Source organism: Populus trichocarpa, chromosome 5 (assembly GCF_000002775.5).
Source record: "Populus trichocarpa isolate Nisqually-1 chromosome 5, P.trichocarpa_v4.1, whole genome shotgun sequence".
NCBI lineage: Eukaryota > Viridiplantae > Streptophyta > Magnoliopsida > Malpighiales > Salicaceae > Populus > Populus trichocarpa.
In genome coordinates, this window is record NC_037289.2 from 24,237,288 (window position 1) to 24,256,006 (window position 18,719).

The following is an 18,719-nucleotide window of genomic DNA, read 5'->3' on the forward strand; positions in this document are numbered from 1 at the left end:
TTACAAACTCTATCTAAAAAGTTACTAAAAGAAGCCTCTATCCTAGAATCAATCTCGGAGACAAATATCTCTCACCTTATGTAGGTGCAACCCCATTTTCCTTGCAAGAACTCCATGTGGATTCCCATTTATTCCAGTAAGAACACTCGCACCAACATCCGCCACAGCCACCACTCCTTCACCCTTCCTTTTCATTGTCTTTACACGCCCACCTGGCCGCGCATTCCCTTCCAAAACAAAAACTTTAAAGCCCATAGCCATTGACTGTCTGGCTGCAACCAACCCGGCGAGTCCCGCGCCAACAACAACCGCATTAGCTCTTCTACTCCGTCGTTTAATTTCACCTGCGCTTCTTCAATAGCCCGCGCCATGCCAAAGTTAATGTAGCCATGTTGTCGCACAAAATTATAAGCAGAATCCACCATTGCTTTGTGCTCAGCCCAAATAGACTCAAGCGCATGCCCACGAGTTAACCAAGCAGAGACATAAGATCTCCAACGAGTAAGAATATGGTTTCTCACCGCATTATAATTAGCTTGCTCTCTGCCTCCAATCATAGACACTACATTAGCTTCAGTTTCTTCTTTGGTTAGCGAATCGACAGGAAAACCGACCGAGATTGCTATTAATGCCTCGACATCGACTTCTTTTGAAAGGCCGCCGCCAATTCTGTGGAGGCAGAAGGAAGGATTGCCGAAGATTTCGGTGAATAAGCGTTTTCTACAGCGTCGTATTTGGTTAGTAGAGCAGGGAATGTGGAGCTAGGGTTTCGGGTTGCTGGATGGGGTCAGAAGAGTCGTCCTGGGAGTCTGAAACTGGAGCTTCGAGTGTTGTATTGGGAAATGAAGAGTGCGTTTCTGATGAAGGTGGAAGGTTGTTTTCCGGTATGTGTAATTTAAGAAAAGAAGAAGAATTGACAGAATGAGAAACAGAGAAGAGAGTTTTGCATAATTAATTCATATCCTTTCCTTACACTTCAGATGACTTTTTTATAGCCAACTAATGAATGAGTAAAAACAACTGATACAATGAAATGGAAATAATAGCAGAAATAATCGGTGCATGATTCCCTCACACATTCTGCATATAACGAAAAGGAGGGCACTAACCCCACTAATTATTTGCATCACTTAAAACTAACTAACTGTGACATGTCAGCCCATGATCCACGAACGTGGTGCATGTCGTGGTTGCATGGCGAAGGTGGTCTGTGTGCATGTCGTGGTTGCATGGTGAAGAGTCTGTTGCACATATCATTCCCCTTCCCTCAGAGTATCCTTGTCCCCAAGGATAAAATCAGGATATGTCTTCATAAAACGCCATAAATTTTCCCATGTAGCATCTTCAACAGCAGCACCTTTCCATTTGATTAAAACCTCCTTCTTAGGCCGATATTGTCCCTTACATATGACACGATGATCCAAAACCAACTCAGGCTGTGGCAGAATGATAGAAGTCACTGATACTGGAGGTAGCTCCCGAGAGACTGGAACCACAGAACCCAAACACTTGCGTAGGCGGCTCACATGAAAAACATCATGAATTTGAGACCCAGCAGGTAAGGCAAGCTTATAGGCAACTTCCCCCACCTTAGCTAATACTTGATAAGGGCCAAAGTAACGTGGCGCCAGTTTGATTGACCTGCGAAAAGCAACTGATGTTTGCCGATATGGTTTCAACTTCAAATAAACAAAATCTCCCACAGTAAAATGAACTTCACGGCGATGTTTGTCAGCTTGAGTTTTCATCCGATCTCTCGCAAGGACTAGTTGATGACGTAAATCCTGAAGAACTGAATCCCTATCACGTAAATATTCATCCACGGCTTGGACACGAGTAGTTCCTGGCACATATGAAAGCACGTTTGGTGGTGGAATGCCATAAACTGCTTCAAATGGTGAAATCTTCGTGGAAGAGTGAATGGCAGTATTATAACTAAATTCTGCCCAAGGCAACCAATCCACCCAATTATGTGGTTGATCACCTGTAAAACATCTTAAATACTGCTCCAGTGTCCGATTGACCACCTCAGTTTGGCCGTCCGATTGAGGATGATAACTGGAGCTCATATTGAGCTGAGTACCCTGCAGTTGAAACAGAGTTTTCCAAAAGGAGCTCAAAAATACCTTGTCTCGGTCGCTGACAATAGACACAGGAATTCCATGAAGCTTGACAACATTAGCGATGAAAGATTTGGCCACAGTAATGGCCGTGAATGGATGCTTCAGAGCTATAAAATGAGCATATTTACTCAAGCGATCCACCACAACCATGATCACTGTGTTGCCCAATGAAGGAGGCAACCCTTCCACAAAATCCATAGACACCTCAGTCCATATTTTAGTTGGAATAGACAAGGGCTGCAGCAGCCCTGCAGGACTCAAACAATCTGCCTTAAAACGTTGACAGGTATCACAGCGCCGGAGAAAATCTTTGACATGTTGTCGCAATTTTGGCCAAAAGAAGGTACCGCGGATTTTCGCTAGAGTTTTGTGGTAACCAAAGTGGCCCCCAATAGGAGAAGAGTGATGATCTGCCAAAACTGAAGGAATTAATGGAGAAGAGGGATTTAAATATACCTTTCCACCTTTGAACCACACACCATCTTTACAAGTATACAGCTGTCGTTGTTGACCTGAATTCAGCTTGAATAAATCAGTGTAAAAAGAGTCTTGTTGAACTTCTTGTTGCAGACGTATCCACCAATCGGGCTGAGGCAAGGAAACTGCCATAAAGTTGAACTCGACTTTTCTGGACAGTGCATCAGCACCTTTGTTGTCAGGGCCCTTTTTGTATTCTACCACATAATCATAACCAAGGAGTTTCGGAAGCCAACGAGTCTGTGCTGGAGTTGTGATGCGTTGTTCTAACAGAAACTTGAGACTCTTGTGGTCAGTCCTGACAGTGAAGGGTCTACCCAGAAGATATGGTCGCCACTTACGGATGGCTTTGACAATGGCCAACATCTCTTTTTCATAAGTGGAGAGTGCCAAAGATGAACCCTTTAATGCCTCACTGAAGAATGCAATCGGCTGACCTTGTTGTATGAGAATAGCGCCTATTCCAGTGCCACAAGCATCACATTCAATGAAGAAACGTTGAGAAAAATCAGGCAACCGCAGAACAGGAGGTGAAGTCAAGGCCTGTTTAAGTTTGTTGAAGGCTGTGGACTCAGTTATTCCCCAACGAAATCCTTCCTTGCCTAAACAATGAGTCAATGGTGCTGCAATATTGCTAAAGCCACTGATGAATTTTCTATAATAACCTGCCAACCCCAAGAAGGCACGCACACCCTTGACTGTTGTCGGTTCTGGCCAATCAACCACTGCCTGTATCTTGTAAGGATCAACCTCAACTCCTTTCTCTGATATGACATGGCCCAAATAATTCACCTGTGATACTCCAAATTGACATTTTGACTTCTTGACATACAAACTGTTACTGGACAAAATGGTTAGAACACTAATTATATGTGAAATATGTTCATCCCAATTTTTAGAGTAGATCAAAATATCGTCGAAGAACACAATAATATACTTGCGAAGATATGGTCTGAACAGATCGTTCATGAGACTCTGGAAAGTAGCTGGGGCGTTCGTAAGACCGAAAGGCATTACTACAAATTCATAGTGTCCTTCATGTGTGCGGAAAGCTGTTTTCTGGATGTCTGACTCTTGAACCCGAATTTGGTGGTACCCCGAACGTAAATCCAGTTTTGTAAAAAACCTGGCACCATGCAGTTCATCCAAGAGCTCGTCAACAATCGGAATAGGGTATTTGTCCTTCACTGTTATGTGATTGAGTGCCTTAAAGTCGACACAGAATCGCCACGTTCCATCTGCCTTTTTTACCAACAAAACAGGAGATGAAAATGGACTGTTGCTTGGATGAACTAAACCGGATTCAAGAAGTTCTTTAACCATCTTTTCAATCTCAGTTTTTTGATAGTACGGGTACCTGTATGGACGAACACTAACAGGTTCGCTGTTGGGTTGAAGTAGAATCCGGTGGTCATGTGAACGATTTGGTGGCAAAGCTGTCGGTGTGTCAAAAACATGCGCAAAGTTGTCAAGGACTGCTGCGAGATCACTGGAATAAGTGGTAGTGGAGTCCACATGCTCAGTCATAGTAATCTGGAGAAACAACCCAGTTTGTTGCAAGTTAAAAAGGTCCTTATTAGATAAGGCCTCCAAACCAGCACGACCAATGCCCTGAAACATGCGTTTGGTGCCCCCGTCTGTGAAAGTCATCGTGAGATTTCGGTAATCTGTTTCAATTGGACCAAGAGTCGCAAGCCATTGAACCCCTAAAACCACATGGCAAGCAGCAACAGGTAAGACATAAAAATCAGCAATGACCACATGACCTTGGATAAGTATGGAAAGAGCAAGACACCGTCCGCCACAAACAATCTTCTCACGATTAGCCACCATCACTTGAAACATCTTATCTCGAATTTCTTGTAGCCTGAATTGAGAGACAATGGATTGGTCGATGAAATTATGTGTACTTCCTCCATCGATCAACACTGTGACATCCTTGTTCTTCAGTTTTCCCAGTACGCGAATGGTCTGTGGATGCTCAGTTCCAGCGATGGCATGGAATGATATTTCTGGAAAAGATTCCACAGTTGCAACGTCAACGGTGCAATCATCACTGGTATCGATTTCTTCTGGTGTGGAATCTTCAATCATAAACAGCTGTGGCCTTTGACAACGATGCCCTGGTATGAATTTTTCATCACAATAGAAACAAAGGCCCTTCTCACGTCTTTCACGAGCTTCCTGGTTTGTTATCCTTCTAAATGAGGATGGAGCGGCGGTGCTGACTGGTTTGGATGCTGGTGGTGGTCCCAATACACCACTGTTGGTGGTTGGCAGAGGACGAGAATTGGCAGGTGATCGCACAAAAGTGTTACCTTTTCGTTGCAGGAGATTACGTTCCTCCACCAGGCGAGCAACTCCAATGGTGTCTCCTAGAGTCTTCGGCTGTTTAATTTTGACATCCAGACGGATATCATCCCGAAGTCCTGCAATGAAACATCCAACCAAGAATGGTTCTGGTAACCCATCCACACGATGTGATAGCCCTTCGAAAGCTTCTTGGTACTCGGTTACTGTTGTGACTTGTCTGCAACGAGTTAGAGCTTCAAAGGGATCCTCATACTCAGTCGGACCAAAACGTTGGAGGAGTGCTGCTGTAAATTCAAGCCAGGTGAGTGTGCCCTTGTACTTAGTCAGCCAACGGTGCCACTGCAAAGCTAATCCCTCCAGGTGGAAGGAAGCGAGTTGCACTCTTTGATCATTCGCAATGTTCTGAAACTCGAAGAATTGCTCTGCCTTATAAACCCAACCTGTTGGATCATCACCACTGAATTTTGGAAATGACAGTTTGAGCTGTTGATGACTCCTGTCAAAACCAGTACTTGTAAAGGAACAAGCAGATGTTGGTTGTCGACCCTTTTGGGAAGTTTCTCCCTTGGTGAAAGAATTGACATCTTGGATAATGGTTTGTTGATTGGAACTGTGACGTAATGACAAAGTTTGTAATTCACTAATGGCGTTTTGGAGGTTTTGGAGGGATGAGGTAACTTGAGTCATATTGGTGTTCAGGAGATCGAAACGAGACTCATGTTGGGTTTTAAGAAGATCAAACTGAGACGCATGCTGAGCCAAGGCTTCAGTGACCTCGTTGCGAAACTCAGTATTGCTTTTGTTTCTAGTCTCCATGGAAATGAGAAGCTCTGATACCAATTGATAAGTGTAATTTAAGAAAAGAAGAAGAATTGACAGAATGAGAAACAGAGAAGAGAGTTTTGCATAATTAATTCATATCCTTTCCTTACACTTCAGATGACTTTTTTTTATAGCCAACTAATGAATGAGTAAAAACAACTGATACAATGAAATGGAAATAATAGCAGAAATAATCGGTGCATGATTCCCACACACATTCTGCATATAACGAAAAGCAGGGCACTAACCCCACTAATTATTTGCATCACTTAAAACTAACTAACTGTGACATGTCAGCCCATGATCCACGAACGTGGTGCATGTCGTGGTTGCATGGCGAAGGTGGTCTGTGTGCATGTCGTGGTTGCATGGTGAAGAGTCTGTTGCACATATCACTTTGGTGGTCCTTGAGGTCGGGTTTTTGGCGAGGAGTCGTAGGAGACGACATGGTGTGCGTTATCGGAGGGGTCTTGAGGAGGCTCGGCGGTTTTTTCCATCTAGCTTATGGTGTCTTATTAGTGCAATGCGCTTTTTTTAAACTTTGCCTGGAAGTCAAAGGATCCTAAGCTGGGCTTCTTGACAGAACAGGCCCATTTGTTTTTTAATTTTCGCTATTTATTTATTTTCTTAATGCTAATCACTACTAAAAGAAAGAAAGAAAATTCCTGGACCATATCTTTGTAAGATCTATTATTAGATTTTATATACTATATATGTATTTTTAAAAAATCTTTAATATACTATGTGAGTAGTTTAAATATTAACTCATTATTACATGAAGGAGAGAATCTTGTTTATCGACTTAAATCAAATAATTAAAATGTTAAAAATATAATATTTAAATATAAATAACAAAATAAAAGATCAATTAAAATTAATAGTAAGAAGAATTTAAATAAAAAATACAGAACATGAAATAAAATTTATAAAACAAAATATAAAAAATTGAACATATTCCGAACAATCCAAAAACACATGGAACGAAATTGGAAAAAAGTTATCATCATTTTTTTTTGAAAAAATTGTATTAATCAGAAAATAAAAGGAATGAGTTATGAAAACTATAATATTTAAATATTTTAAAAATTTATGTCTAATAAATCTTAAAAAAAGGTGGTCAAGATGTGAGGAAGAAGTCAAGGCATGGAAATCATCAGACCCTTAGAAATATACCATAACCTTTAAATTTTAAAAATAACAAAAGAATTATCAATATTAATTCCCAGCAAAGTTACTAATTTCTTCTAAAAAAGAAAAGTAAAAACAAAAATCTCTAATTCAGTACAGCCCATCGAGCGGAAGCCCATTTGCACATATTGAGCCCAAACAATAGAGAATTTTTATAGGGACAGAGGCACGCAACTAACCCGAGCCAGACCGAAAAATCGAACCTCCCAACCTCCACGCTCTTTCTTTGGTTCCGTAAGGGTCTCCATTGCTGTCTCCTCCTCGAGCTCGAAGAGGAAATAAAAGAGAGGGAGATAGAGGCGAAGAGACAAACGATAAAGATGATAACGCGATCGAATTTGGCAGACCAGTTAAGAGAGTATCAGATTCGATCCAAGCATGATTGGGCCTCTGTCTCCTTCTTTTCTTCCGCTTCTAATATCAGCTCTTCAAGGTACGTGCCTTTGGCGTATCCCTTCTTAAACTTTTCAATTTCAAAGGTTTTTCATTTCTTGATTGTTAGTTTGATTGTTAGATCTCCGTTCTTAAAGTGTTGTGATTGCAAAGAAATTATAGTTTGTTCAGGTTAGATCAGCTATGGTTTGGATTCTTTTTGACGGGTTATGGGTTTTTCTTAAGGAATTTTGAATATGAAAGCTAAAATTGAAGCTTCAGAGGATTTTTTTTTTATTAATTGAATCGGTTTTTTTTTTTTTTATATATATATATATATATATATATATATATATATATATATATATATATATAAGTGGAACCCCCCCGGGGTCAGCTTGAACATCAGGGAACTTCATTACCAGATGAAGAAGCATGCTTGCTTGTGTATGAGAAAATTTGAGGTGATTAAGAAAAAAAGGAAGGAAACTAGTTGTTTAGATAAATCTAAACGGGTTCCTGAAAGATAGAATTTGGAAATGATCTATTCTCGAGCATTTTTGTATGGAGTGTCTATCGTTGAGGTGCGAACATGCAGTTTAGTTGTAGCAGGTTGAAGCCATTATTACATCTAGCAAATTAACTATGTATATTTGAGCAAAATGTGAAGAGAGAGAAATGTATAGTGGGTTTAGAGGCTTGAACACTTGAACTCTCGAGGAATGATTATAGCTGTTTGATAGATGCTGGTGTTGTATCACTTGCAGGAAAAGAAACACTTTTTACCGGTTACTAGATGATTTCGATCATATGCAAGCCAATTATCACACATTAAGAGCATGTTTGGATGTGTGAAATTTCTGTGAATCTTTTGTTGGAGTAGCATTTATGAGTAAATCCTCTTTTATGCAGCTTTTTTTTTCAATTTCATGCTCTGAATGGGGGCAGCAAGTATCCGTAGCACCTAAAGGTCGTAATTTTCCTATTACAGCTGCTTCCCATATGCAAAGCAAAGATGCAAAATGAGCCGGAGATAAAATGCTTTTAAGATATATCCTTGTTAATTTCTTGTAGACAAAACTCTGATATTAATTCACCAAGAACATGGATGTCCACACTCCACAAAGGACAATAAAAATAAAGTTGAAATGAAAAAATATTGTGAGCATAGGAATAGCTTATGAAGGTGATAAATAGTGAGGATTAAAACAGAATATGATCCATTTTCTTAGGAAAGATGTCAGTTTGGTGCTAGGGAACTTCTGACTTTTGCCTGCAATTTCATGCACGTGATTTTTGGGATGAGAAGCTGAGCTCTAAATTTGGATCGAATGAGGCATTGGGTGTTGTTGTTCAGGGAAAGATAATGGAATTGAGTTCTGTAGCTGATCATTGATACTCTATTTGATAGGATTGGGTGTTGAAGGGAACTTGGGGGATTGAAAAGGTTGTTTATAGTGAGCTTTAACATAGGATACAGTTTTGTCACATTTCGATCGTTTTTGATGTTAGTAGTTTCCTGTTGGAACTTTTGAAAAGGCAAAAGCAGTCCGGAGATAAACTAGTGTAGATACCAGATTAACTCAATTGTTTGTGACTTGTGTAAGTCGGAGATAATAATTCAATTGATAATGTTTGGGACATTTGCCTGATAAATGCGATTCAGTTATTTTTACTTTTGTACACAGTGGTTGGGTGGTTGCAGAGCTAAACTAAAACTGAGGGTGGATTTATTTTCCTGCCCTGCATAGATTTGGATATTTCATGTTGCTGGTGACATTTCCTGGCAATTCATTTTATCAAATATTTACTTTTAATGAGTGAAAGTTTCTCATGCTTGGTTATCATAGCTTAGAGAATACTGATACTCAACTCATCTACAATAGTCCCTGCAGTGTTATTGTCCCTGAATCAATCTTTCTTTGTATCATCTAAGATGGCATCGATTCTGACTTTGTTTCTTCTCTTTGTCCTGTGTATGCTTGCAGGGTGGACGTTGTGGTGTTTGTAATATGGGAACTTTTTATCATAGCATTCTTGGTTTTCTCTGCAGTTTCTTTATATTTTAGGCATATGCGACTTGCGTTTATCCTTGTATGCATCACTTTGCTATTGCTTATATGCATGAAAGTTACAAAGCAAGTTCGATTGGCTAGGAAAAAGAAGCGAAGGATGCTTCTTCCTTTATCTATGTAAACTTTACTAGCAGCGAGCCTTTTCCTAAACCAACACAACTTTGTTGTGTAGATTGATACAATTTCTGACCTTTGCATTGATCCTTTTCCCCCCTGCTTTATTGCAATGTTTAATTGTATACCCAAAGCAAGTTGATCAAGGGATATGGTGAGGTGATCAATAAAATGGATGCTAATTGAATTGGAGATTTCTCATCACTTGGAATGGAAGATTGAGATGGTTTTGTTTGAGGCGGTGAGCTAGTGACAGACATCAAATGTGGGTTGGGTGGGTGCTGGTGTTAGAAAGGTATTGTTTCTTTTTTGCTACATGCTTGTAGCATGGATAGCCGCTTTAAGAAGCTTTAGCCAGGCTTGATTTATGAGACCAATGTTTTTAATATGTATGGGATACGATTTTTGTTTTTGCTGGTATACATCCCTAATGTAAAGGAACGAGTTGGTGTTGAGAATTTCGGAGACTGTCTTTCTCATAGTTCCGATAAACAATTACCCTCTGCATCTGCATGACTCTGTACAAGCCCTGACAGAATTATTTTTTCTGGAATTTGGTGTGGAAGGTCTTGCTGAAAAATATCGTTATATATATATATATATATATATATATATATATATATATATCAACTATAGTATCAGATGTTACATGCCAATATCAAGAGTAAAGATTCAGACACTACAAACTAAGCTGGTGCGAGGGGAGAGATTCTTCAAGCAGTGGCTGTGCTTGTCTCTCCAGAAGGCATTTTATCCAACGAAGATCAGATTTATAGCTTGGTTTTATATCAACCCTAGATGCAGTGCCGACTGCCAAGGGTCGTCAATTTTGTTAGGACCCTGCTTACCGAGGCTTGAAGAAGTGAATTTCGATCCCAAGTCACAGCAGTCCATATTGCTCCAGCTACCACTAGTATGCTAAGCACCATCCCCGAGACTCCCAGTATACAATTAAGGCACCAAATTGCACTATATTTTGTGGGGTTTTTAATCATTATCCACTTGAAACTTGGATATGCTATGGTAATTGGAAGTGCAATCCCTCCAATCAATCCTGCCAAACTAGTCAAGGAAGGAAGCGCCACGGATGTAAAGAATGCCAAGCATCCAAAGAAGATCTGAACACTGTTCGCAACCACCGTGGACATGGTTTCTTGATGTTGCCCGTATATCTAATCTCCAAATTGTCAAATACTGGCATTGCATATATCTGAAACGAGCTGAGGCAGCTAATGACAACGAATAGGCTTGTTAATCCTAGTAGCGACTTAGAGGTTTCATGTCCGTGATATTCCTATCGAGCATCCCTCTGTTTGGCACCTGCTTTTTAGAAGCAGAACACAACATGTTGTTGTTTCAAAAACGAGGCAAGGCAACATTTTTCATAGTCCTTGTGTTGTCGAGGCCTTAGTTTATCCTCGAGAGACCATTAAATATTTGTGCTTACCAAGTTACCAAAGCCCAATATCCCCCTATTGCACGAGGAAACAAGCACATTGCTATGATCAAATATGCCAACTTTACTCCTCTCCGCAACGGGACGGTTGCTTTGCGCTGGAAGGCACAGTCCCCTGAAACATTCAGCACAAAAATCATATGACCAGATCCAATGCAAGTTCAAAGGAAAAAAGCAAAAGCGATTGATGTATAGACTGTCTTATCTTCGACCTGTTTCACGACCAAAAACTAGTATTTATATAGTTAATGACAAGATCATTTATAAGAGAAGTTCTTTATGCATCAGAAAATGCATGCAAGCTGAATAAACTACAAGGTACTTGTTAATAAAATTGAAATTTGAAGCGTATGTGATTAAGATGGACTGATATTTGGCACGAAGATGATATATACAGGCATGATGATGCTCACCGAAAGCAGCCATCGACGGTCGGAGGTATCTGCCATAACCCATCTCGGACTCCGATTCGTTTAGCTGAATCAATAGTCATAGAGTGTATAGCTGCCACATAAAAACTCGAGATAGACATAGAATTCCCCAAGTCCTGCAGCCAAATTGAAAAAAAGAAAAACTAAAAATTATATTTACAAAAGCTAAACAATTTTATTAATTAAAATAAATTAATTTTCACAGTTTTTGCTTCCTTGTTTATTTAGCTACATAATTTAAAAAATAAAAGAGGTATTCTAAGAGAAATCTTTACAGGATCATAATAAGAATAAAAAGATTCAATCAATACGAAAAGGAGTAAAAAAGCTTCTAAGAGAAAATGCTCTCCATTTATACTTACAACATGAGATTGATAAACTTGTTATGTTTTTAATTTCCTTTTTAATTTTATCTTCTCTTCTTTTGTAGTTCGTACAAAGTAACCTGGAAAACATCCCCCACCATAATATTCATTCAAACAAATTATACTCGGTGAGGGCAACATGCAAGACATCTGAAATCTATGTAGAGGGTATAAACAGATCTAGAAAATAAGAGTTCATTCTATACAATAAATGACACATGGGTTCATTCATATTAGAGTTAATACCAACTTCATCATTAAATTGTGGTTCCCATGACCTTAAATGCTGTAATTCGTGCAATCCCTCAATCTAATGTCTGGAAAGAATTATTTAGAAACAATAATATAAATCATATCTTGAAATTTTATCTAACAGTTTAATTTTTTAGATTGAATTGATTTTTTTTAATATATAATATCAGAACATTAATGATCAAGTGGTCACGAGTTTAAATCTCATTATCCTTATTTATTTGATAAAAATTAAATACGAGGTAATATAAACATGTATAAATTTCAAGTTCAAATAACTTTCACTTGAAGAGATATCTTAGAAAATAGAGTTCTGCTTTCATTGTAAAAAACAAAATCATTTTTAGTCTTGTTTTTAAAAGTAAAACACCCTATAACATCAATAAATTCATAAATAATTTTGAAACAAATTTGAATTGGTTAAAATTTAAAAATAAAATCTACATTTGATTTACTTTTTATAACAACATGAGGGGTTAAAAACATCTAAATTAAAATCTTTCATCGAATGGAATTCATAAATACCAACATCAATTGTTTTAGTTGTTAAAATGTAATCAGTAACTCTCTTTGTTCTCCCTAAACTCGGGGACTGAAACTTCAATAAAATAAAATTTTGAATCAAAATGTAAAAGTCAAAAACCAAAAGGATCAAGACTTTAAACAAAACAACTTTAGGGATTGAATTTTTAAAAAACATACCTTAAAAAATAATAAAGGCTACTTTTTTTGTTCACTATCAAGTTTAGTCCTCAGAGTTTAAAGCTATTTTTTACAACAAAATTGAATCTTATCTTGTTAAATTAAGTATCACTTTAATGCTATAAAGATTTTTTTTGATACCACAATAAATTCATAAAAAGCTAATTAAAATGAATCATTACCTAAGATTCGAATCAGGAAAATATTTTAGGATAAAATTTAAAAAAAAATCTTGTAATCAAAATAAAAAATATTAGTATGAAAATAAACCAAAACGTTGCTCCAATTCATCCACGGTAATTTCTTCTTGATACACGGTGTGGCAACAGGAAAATCAACACACCATTTAGCTTTTTCTTTCATTTGTCTCTTTACATACTTATATCCTATTTTTACACAACAGGAAAATCAATGGACATATAAATCATTCAGTTACAGACTACCCAATGACACAGTCTGGAGCTTGTATACCCTGAACTTGTATTTAATCCAATTACATTAAAACAAGAAAGGATCACAACTCTTATTAAGCACATAAACATACGGACGAAGTCTTATCAGAGCTCAAGAACAGCTATATAAACACGAACATTATAATTGACCATATGTACGCCTGCTCTTCCTATGATCTTGCTTGCATAAGCCTAAACCATTCAGAGCTTGGAGGTTGCGAGCTTGATAAGATCCTTTCGGAGAATCTTGCCAGACGGATTCTTAGGTATGGCAGCAACGTATGCGACTCTCCGAATTCTTTTGTATGGCGCCACCTATATAAATAGCAGCTTCGTAATTAGAAAAAATGAGACCTGATTTGTGCAAAACCATGTGATAAAAAAGAACTGATTTGAGAACACACCTGTCCTGCTATGAAATCCATGACAGCTTTCTCGGATAATTTACTTCCAGCTTTTCTTACCACGTAAGCCATGGGGAACTGCCCGACCTGCTCGTCAGGAAACCTGATACAGTATCACATATAATGCAAGGTTAGATTGAATTCCCAAGTTCATTTCTACCAGGAGGTAAGAACTTCTTACGGTATTACAGCAGCATCAGAAATCTCTGGGTGAGTTAGTAGCAATGCCTCTAGTTCTGCCGGAGGGACCTACCATGTCAACAGACAACCATTAAAGCATGCCCATCATTTTACATTTCCAAGAGAAAAGACAAAAAAAAAAAGTGTTAAGTGTTCTAAATTTCCGCGTTTAAGAATTTACTTCATGATTAATACTTGTCGCTTTAAAGAAATCTGCATGAAATGATAAAATGAATCTTCCATTCACCTGATAACCCTTGTATTTAATCAGCTCCTTTAACCGATCAACCACGAAAATGAAGCCATCATCATCAATGTAGCAGAGATCTCCTGTTCTTAACCATCCCTCTGAATCGATAGTTGATGAAGTAGCTTCAGCGTTACTAAAGTAACCTGAAAAAAGCCCCCACCACAATAGGTGATCAAACAAATTATACTCGATGAGGGCAACATGCAAGACATCTGAAATCTATGCAAAATCAACATCGAAATTAGGTCACATTGTGATTTCATGAAGGTCAGCACGTTCCATAAAGGGGAAAACATTGGAATTTAAGCTTCTCTGGAACATAGAGCATACCATCATGTTATCACCAAATTAAAGACTACATCATTATATCATGTGATGACAAAGACCACTCGCTGCATCTACAACAAGAAGTCTTCATGAAACGATGGATTAAAGTGGTACCCTAACTTTCAGGTCCACTCGCACAGGCATTAAAAAGAGGAATGATTTGCCGCAGCGCAGCTAAAAAAGAGGTTAAGAAACTGGTGGGGCAAAGGTAGTGCACTTCTTAATAAATAAATAAATTTGCCTTTCCTTTTGAGATATAAAAGTTACCGACAGATCTGGAAAACAATAATTTATAACAGATTGGACCTGCCATTTTAAAATTTAAAGTGCAGAACATGAATAACTCATCTTTCTTTCACCACTTCTCATCGAATACAATGATGGCACGGGAGGATTAGTGAATGATGAGTACTTAAAAGTGCATTTTTATCAAGGTTTTATATCATTATTTTGCACTTGAAGTATCAATAACTCCTTAACTAAAGCATGTTTTATAATAACGTATCTAATAATATAAGATACCTTTAATTTATGGTAAATGTTCATCTTAAATGCAGGCCTATCACATAAATGAAAGAATTGATTGATGAGTTGAAGTACTGAAATTGAAAGGACAAAGAGATGGGCAAACTTAGAAAAGAGATGATTGGTGTAGTCCAAACTTGAACACTGTTCGGTAATCGGGTGATATCTGGAGCCGCAGATCTTGGATTTAGGTCCATCGTATATGGATGGAAAGCTAAGATATAGGCCTACAACTTTCATGAGGAGTCCAAGATTTAATAAGGCCGTTTTCAAGTCCAAATTGTAGCAACAACGAAGAAGTCCGAATCTGTCCTACAGCCCAGACACTGTTCAGTGTTCAGCCCATATCTCGAGTTCTAGAAGTCCAAATGATCTCAAATTTTTACCCTGGAAAGATGAGACAATTGCCTAGAACTTTCATGATTGAAGTTTGTTCAAATTATGACATCATCAATGACGTTTTTGGCAGACAAGAAGATAAGAATTGTCACCAAGTCAAGATGTGGCCACCCACTCATCAATTAGTCAACAAATCAATAGTTCTGAATTTTGGCCTATAAAAGGAGGCATTTGCCATGTATTTAGGCATCTTGGTTTTCAGATCAAGATCATGCTCTTGCTCTCTCTTTATATTTTGTAATGCTTAAGTTTTGCTTATATTAATTTCTTGCTTATGCTTTTCATTTCCTTTCCTTGTTTCTTTATGTTTCTTTCTTTCATTATGTGTTGCTAAGTTAATTATGTCAAGGTGAAAAGGGTACACTAATGGTGTAAGAATAAGTATAATATAAACTTAACATGGACCTTAATGTTGGATACTAACATGCTTTATATTTGTTATCTTGTTCACTTTTAACAGTGAACCAAGCTCCTCATTCTATACAATACAAATTGCCCCACACCACGTATACTTTTGGACATAGGAGTAAAACCCGGTTCAGCTGGTGGGTTGATCCAGAACCTGGTCGACCTGAGACCTTAACTAGGTTTTTCACATGTGAAAATTAGAGTTGTATTTGTCTCGGATAAACTCGCGGGCGAGGCCCGACATATATAATTTATTTTCATGAACAAAACGATGTTGTTTTGCTTTAGGGATTGAAATGCCGACCTCCCCTTCTTCTTCCTCTGTTCTTCATTTCTTCTTCCTTTTATTCCAGAGCCGTTTACAATTTTGAGAAAAAATTGAAAAACTCACTCCAACTCTCGCTCCCTCTGTTTTTCATTTCTTTCCGACACTACAACTTCAAAAGTTCATTGTTTCCTATTATAGGTAATTTATTCTTCCCCGTTGTTGCTAAGTTGTCTTCTTCTTTTTTTTGTTAATTGTATGTTCGGGTCAGCTTGCACGTACCTCGATTAATCTTTCAAGATCTTGAAGTTAATGATTATGTAAGCTTTTAATGACCTTGAAGTTTACGACACTCGAACTGGTAACCTCTGGGGAGCAAACTCAGGGTTGTTACACCTCTCAAGGTTGTTGTTACCAATTCTTACTATCCTGTAAGCTAACATGCTCTGGTATTTACCATAAGAAGTTTTTACAAAGATTACCATGGCAAATGGTGACATTGTTTTTTTTTTTTTTATTTGCAGATATTTGAGCGGCGAGAACAAGTTCACGAGTTCAAGGAAAAGTCTAGTAGTTGACATTTATAGTCGAGGTTTGATTATCGTTGAAGATTATCATTTTCAACGATTATAAATTGTGGTATGATAGCCTAATTGTGTTCTTGAAACAACTTATAGATGTGTTGGTATTTTCTTTCCAGCAAAAACATGTCTATAACTCATGTTGCTTTATTACGCGCCATTGTCAATTTCAATCGTGCATCGGTATCATGCCTTTTCTGTAACTGGATAGCTAGAGCTTGTAGATGCGTGTAAATTGGCATGAATATCCACGTTAAACTAAAAAAAAAAAAATTGTAAAAGATTTCCTTGATGCTATTTTAGAATTCCCATTTGTTAAAAAAAAAAGCAACGATTGGCTACTTCCAAAAAGGGACATGATTGTAACTATAAACATGACACTTGATTCAAATTTTGTTTATTTGGACATAGAAGAGCTTAACATGTTTATCGTACAAAAGTGAAAGCGTTAACTAGGTGTTGTATTAGTTTTCAATGTGTTTTTATATCAAATATGAATTATAATATTATAAAATCTTGAACTTTTTGGTATAAAAAATATTATTTATAATGAAATATCTATCAAAATATAAAATATAAAATTATAATTAGTTAATTGTTTTTGCCCTTTGATTTGTAGTTTGCTTAGTTGTTTTTGTCAAAATGTGCTGAATTAATTGTTTTTGTTAGCAAGCAGTGTTTGTCAATTAATTGCTTTTGTTTAAAAGTTGTTTTTTTTTTTTTTTGTTAAGTTAAATTTTTTACCAAAGTGGATTCGTGAAATATATTTGCATTATTTTTTTGACAAGGTCCTTAGGTCAATTTCTAATTCTATCATCGGAAGAAATAAATGACACGTGCAATTATAATATTCTAGCACGACAAAAACGACCAAACAAAAAAAAACAAAAAACAGAAAAAGAAAGCATCATACAGCCTACCTTTCATGACAGAAGGAGCTCGAAGCCAAAGCTCACCGGTCTGGTTCACCAGCAAAGCGTTACCACTCTCCGGGTCCACAATCTTGGCCTCCGTGTTTGGCGACAATAGCCCTGCCGTGCCATACCTCCTACTCTCCTCCAACGTATCCGTCGAAGCACCAATCCCCGCCGATTCAGTGAGCCCATAACCTTGTAAAATCGTAACCCCTGGATACTTCTCCGAAAACCCTTCAACCATTTCCTTACTCAATGGAGCTCCGCCTGATAAAACAAAATTCAACGAACTCAAATCATACCTCTCCCGTAACTGATCAGCCCCGTTGATCAGCGCTACTAGTATCGGCGGCACGAGTGGTAAATAAGTGGCCCGGTATTTCACAATCGTCGATAACATCTCCCCCATTTCGAATTTTGAGAGAACGATGACCGTTGACCCTGCTGCCAGAATTCCTGTGGCAAACGCTGCTAAACCGTAGATGTGAAACATCGGGACCGTACAGATAAATTTGTGATCTCCTTCGTTTAATCTGAACCGTTCAACAATCGTTTGTACCATAGCGATTAAGTTCTTGTGTGAGGACACCACACCTTTGCTTTCTCCTGTTGTGCCTGAAGAGTAGAGTAGCGTCGCTGTGTCATCCTGGTTGACTTGCTCTCTAACTCGGATCCCACTTGGTTCTTTTTTTACCATTTCACTTAATGTTGTCACAATTTTGGCGTTTGTTTTAGTGGAGGCATCAGTGATCCCATCGTCTATGAGGATGATGGTGAGGTTTGAGTTTGACTCGGTGAGTTTGGCAAGGAGTTCAGGAGTAGTGAAAGCGAGTGAAGGTTTCGAGTTGGCAATTTGTTTAGCGATTTCACGAGGAGTGTTGAGAGGATTAGTGGTGGTAATTACAGCGCCTAAAGACATGACGGAGAGGCAAACGATGGGGAAGAAGATGGAGTTCGGAGAAAGTAAGAGGATGACGTGGCCTTTGCGGATTCCCATGTCGTAGAGACAAGTGGAAACGGAATCTACTGCTTTCCATAGGTCTTTGAAGGAGAGGTGGCGGCCGGTAGCTGCGTCGATGAAGGCTGTTTTGCCGTGGTGAGGACGGGAGGATATGAAGGTGGTGACGTCTAGGAAGTCAGTTAGTGGGAGTGGGATTGGCTTGCGTTTGCTGTAGAAAACAGAGTTTGATTTGCAAAACCCGCTTCTTGGGTCGATTGTGAGGTTGTTGTTGTCTGCCATGGCTGCTAAATTATTAAGCAAGATCTCTCTCAAATCTAGCTACTGGCTGTTGTGGTTCTTTCTTCTCTTGACAGAAAGAGGACT

The 18,719-nt window shown here is 38.2% G+C and overlaps 2 protein-coding genes across 2 annotated transcripts; one reads left to right on the top strand and one right to left on the bottom strand.

Moving 5' to 3' along the window:
- Nucleotides 1–7,090: 7,090 nt before the first annotated feature.
- On the top strand, nt 7,091–9,942 carry LOC7494675 (uncharacterized). Its single transcript, XM_024600442.2, has 2 exons — nt 7,091–7,356; nt 9,284–9,942. The coding sequence occupies exons 1-2, from the start codon at nt 7,244–7,246 to the stop codon at nt 9,489–9,491; spliced, it is 321 nt and encodes a 106-aa protein (XP_024456210.1). The 5' UTR covers nt 7,091–7,243; the 3' UTR covers nt 9,492–9,942.
- A 3,068-nt stretch (nt 9,943–13,010) lies between these two features.
- LOC7494676 (probable CoA ligase CCL5) lies at nt 13,011–18,712 on the bottom strand. The gene is made up of 5 exons (XM_002307734.4): nt 17,402–18,712; nt 13,974–14,119; nt 13,728–13,795; nt 13,547–13,649; nt 13,011–13,457 (listed from the first exon to the last, which is right to left on the bottom strand). The coding sequence occupies exons 1-5, from the start codon at nt 18,633–18,635 to the stop codon at nt 13,344–13,346; spliced, it is 1,665 nt and encodes a 554-aa protein (XP_002307770.2). The 5' UTR covers nt 18,636–18,712; the 3' UTR covers nt 13,011–13,343.
- Nucleotides 18,713–18,719: the final 7 nt, after the last annotated feature.

Bases quoted from the DNA above. Each gene is read 5' to 3' on its own strand.
- LOC7494675 (XM_024600442.2), top strand. From the start codon at position 7,244: ATGATAACGCGATCGAATTTGGCAGACCAGTTAAGAGAGTATCAGATT. The intron at 7,357-9,283 runs GTACGTGCCTTT...GTATGCTTGCAG, and splicing joins TCTAATATCAGCTCTTCAAG to GGTGGACGTTGTGGTGTTTG.
- LOC7494676 (XM_002307734.4), bottom strand. From the start codon at position 18,635: ATGGCAGACAACAACAACCTCACAATCGACCCAAGAAGCGGGTTTTGC. The intron at 13,650-13,727 runs GTAAGAAGTTCT...ATACTGTATCAG, and splicing joins TCTGATGCTGCTGTAATACC to GTTTCCTGACGAGCAGGTCG. The intron at 13,458-13,546 runs GTGTGTTCTCAA...CTATTTATATAG, and splicing joins TGGATTTCATAGCAGGACAG to GTGGCGCCATACAAAAGAAT.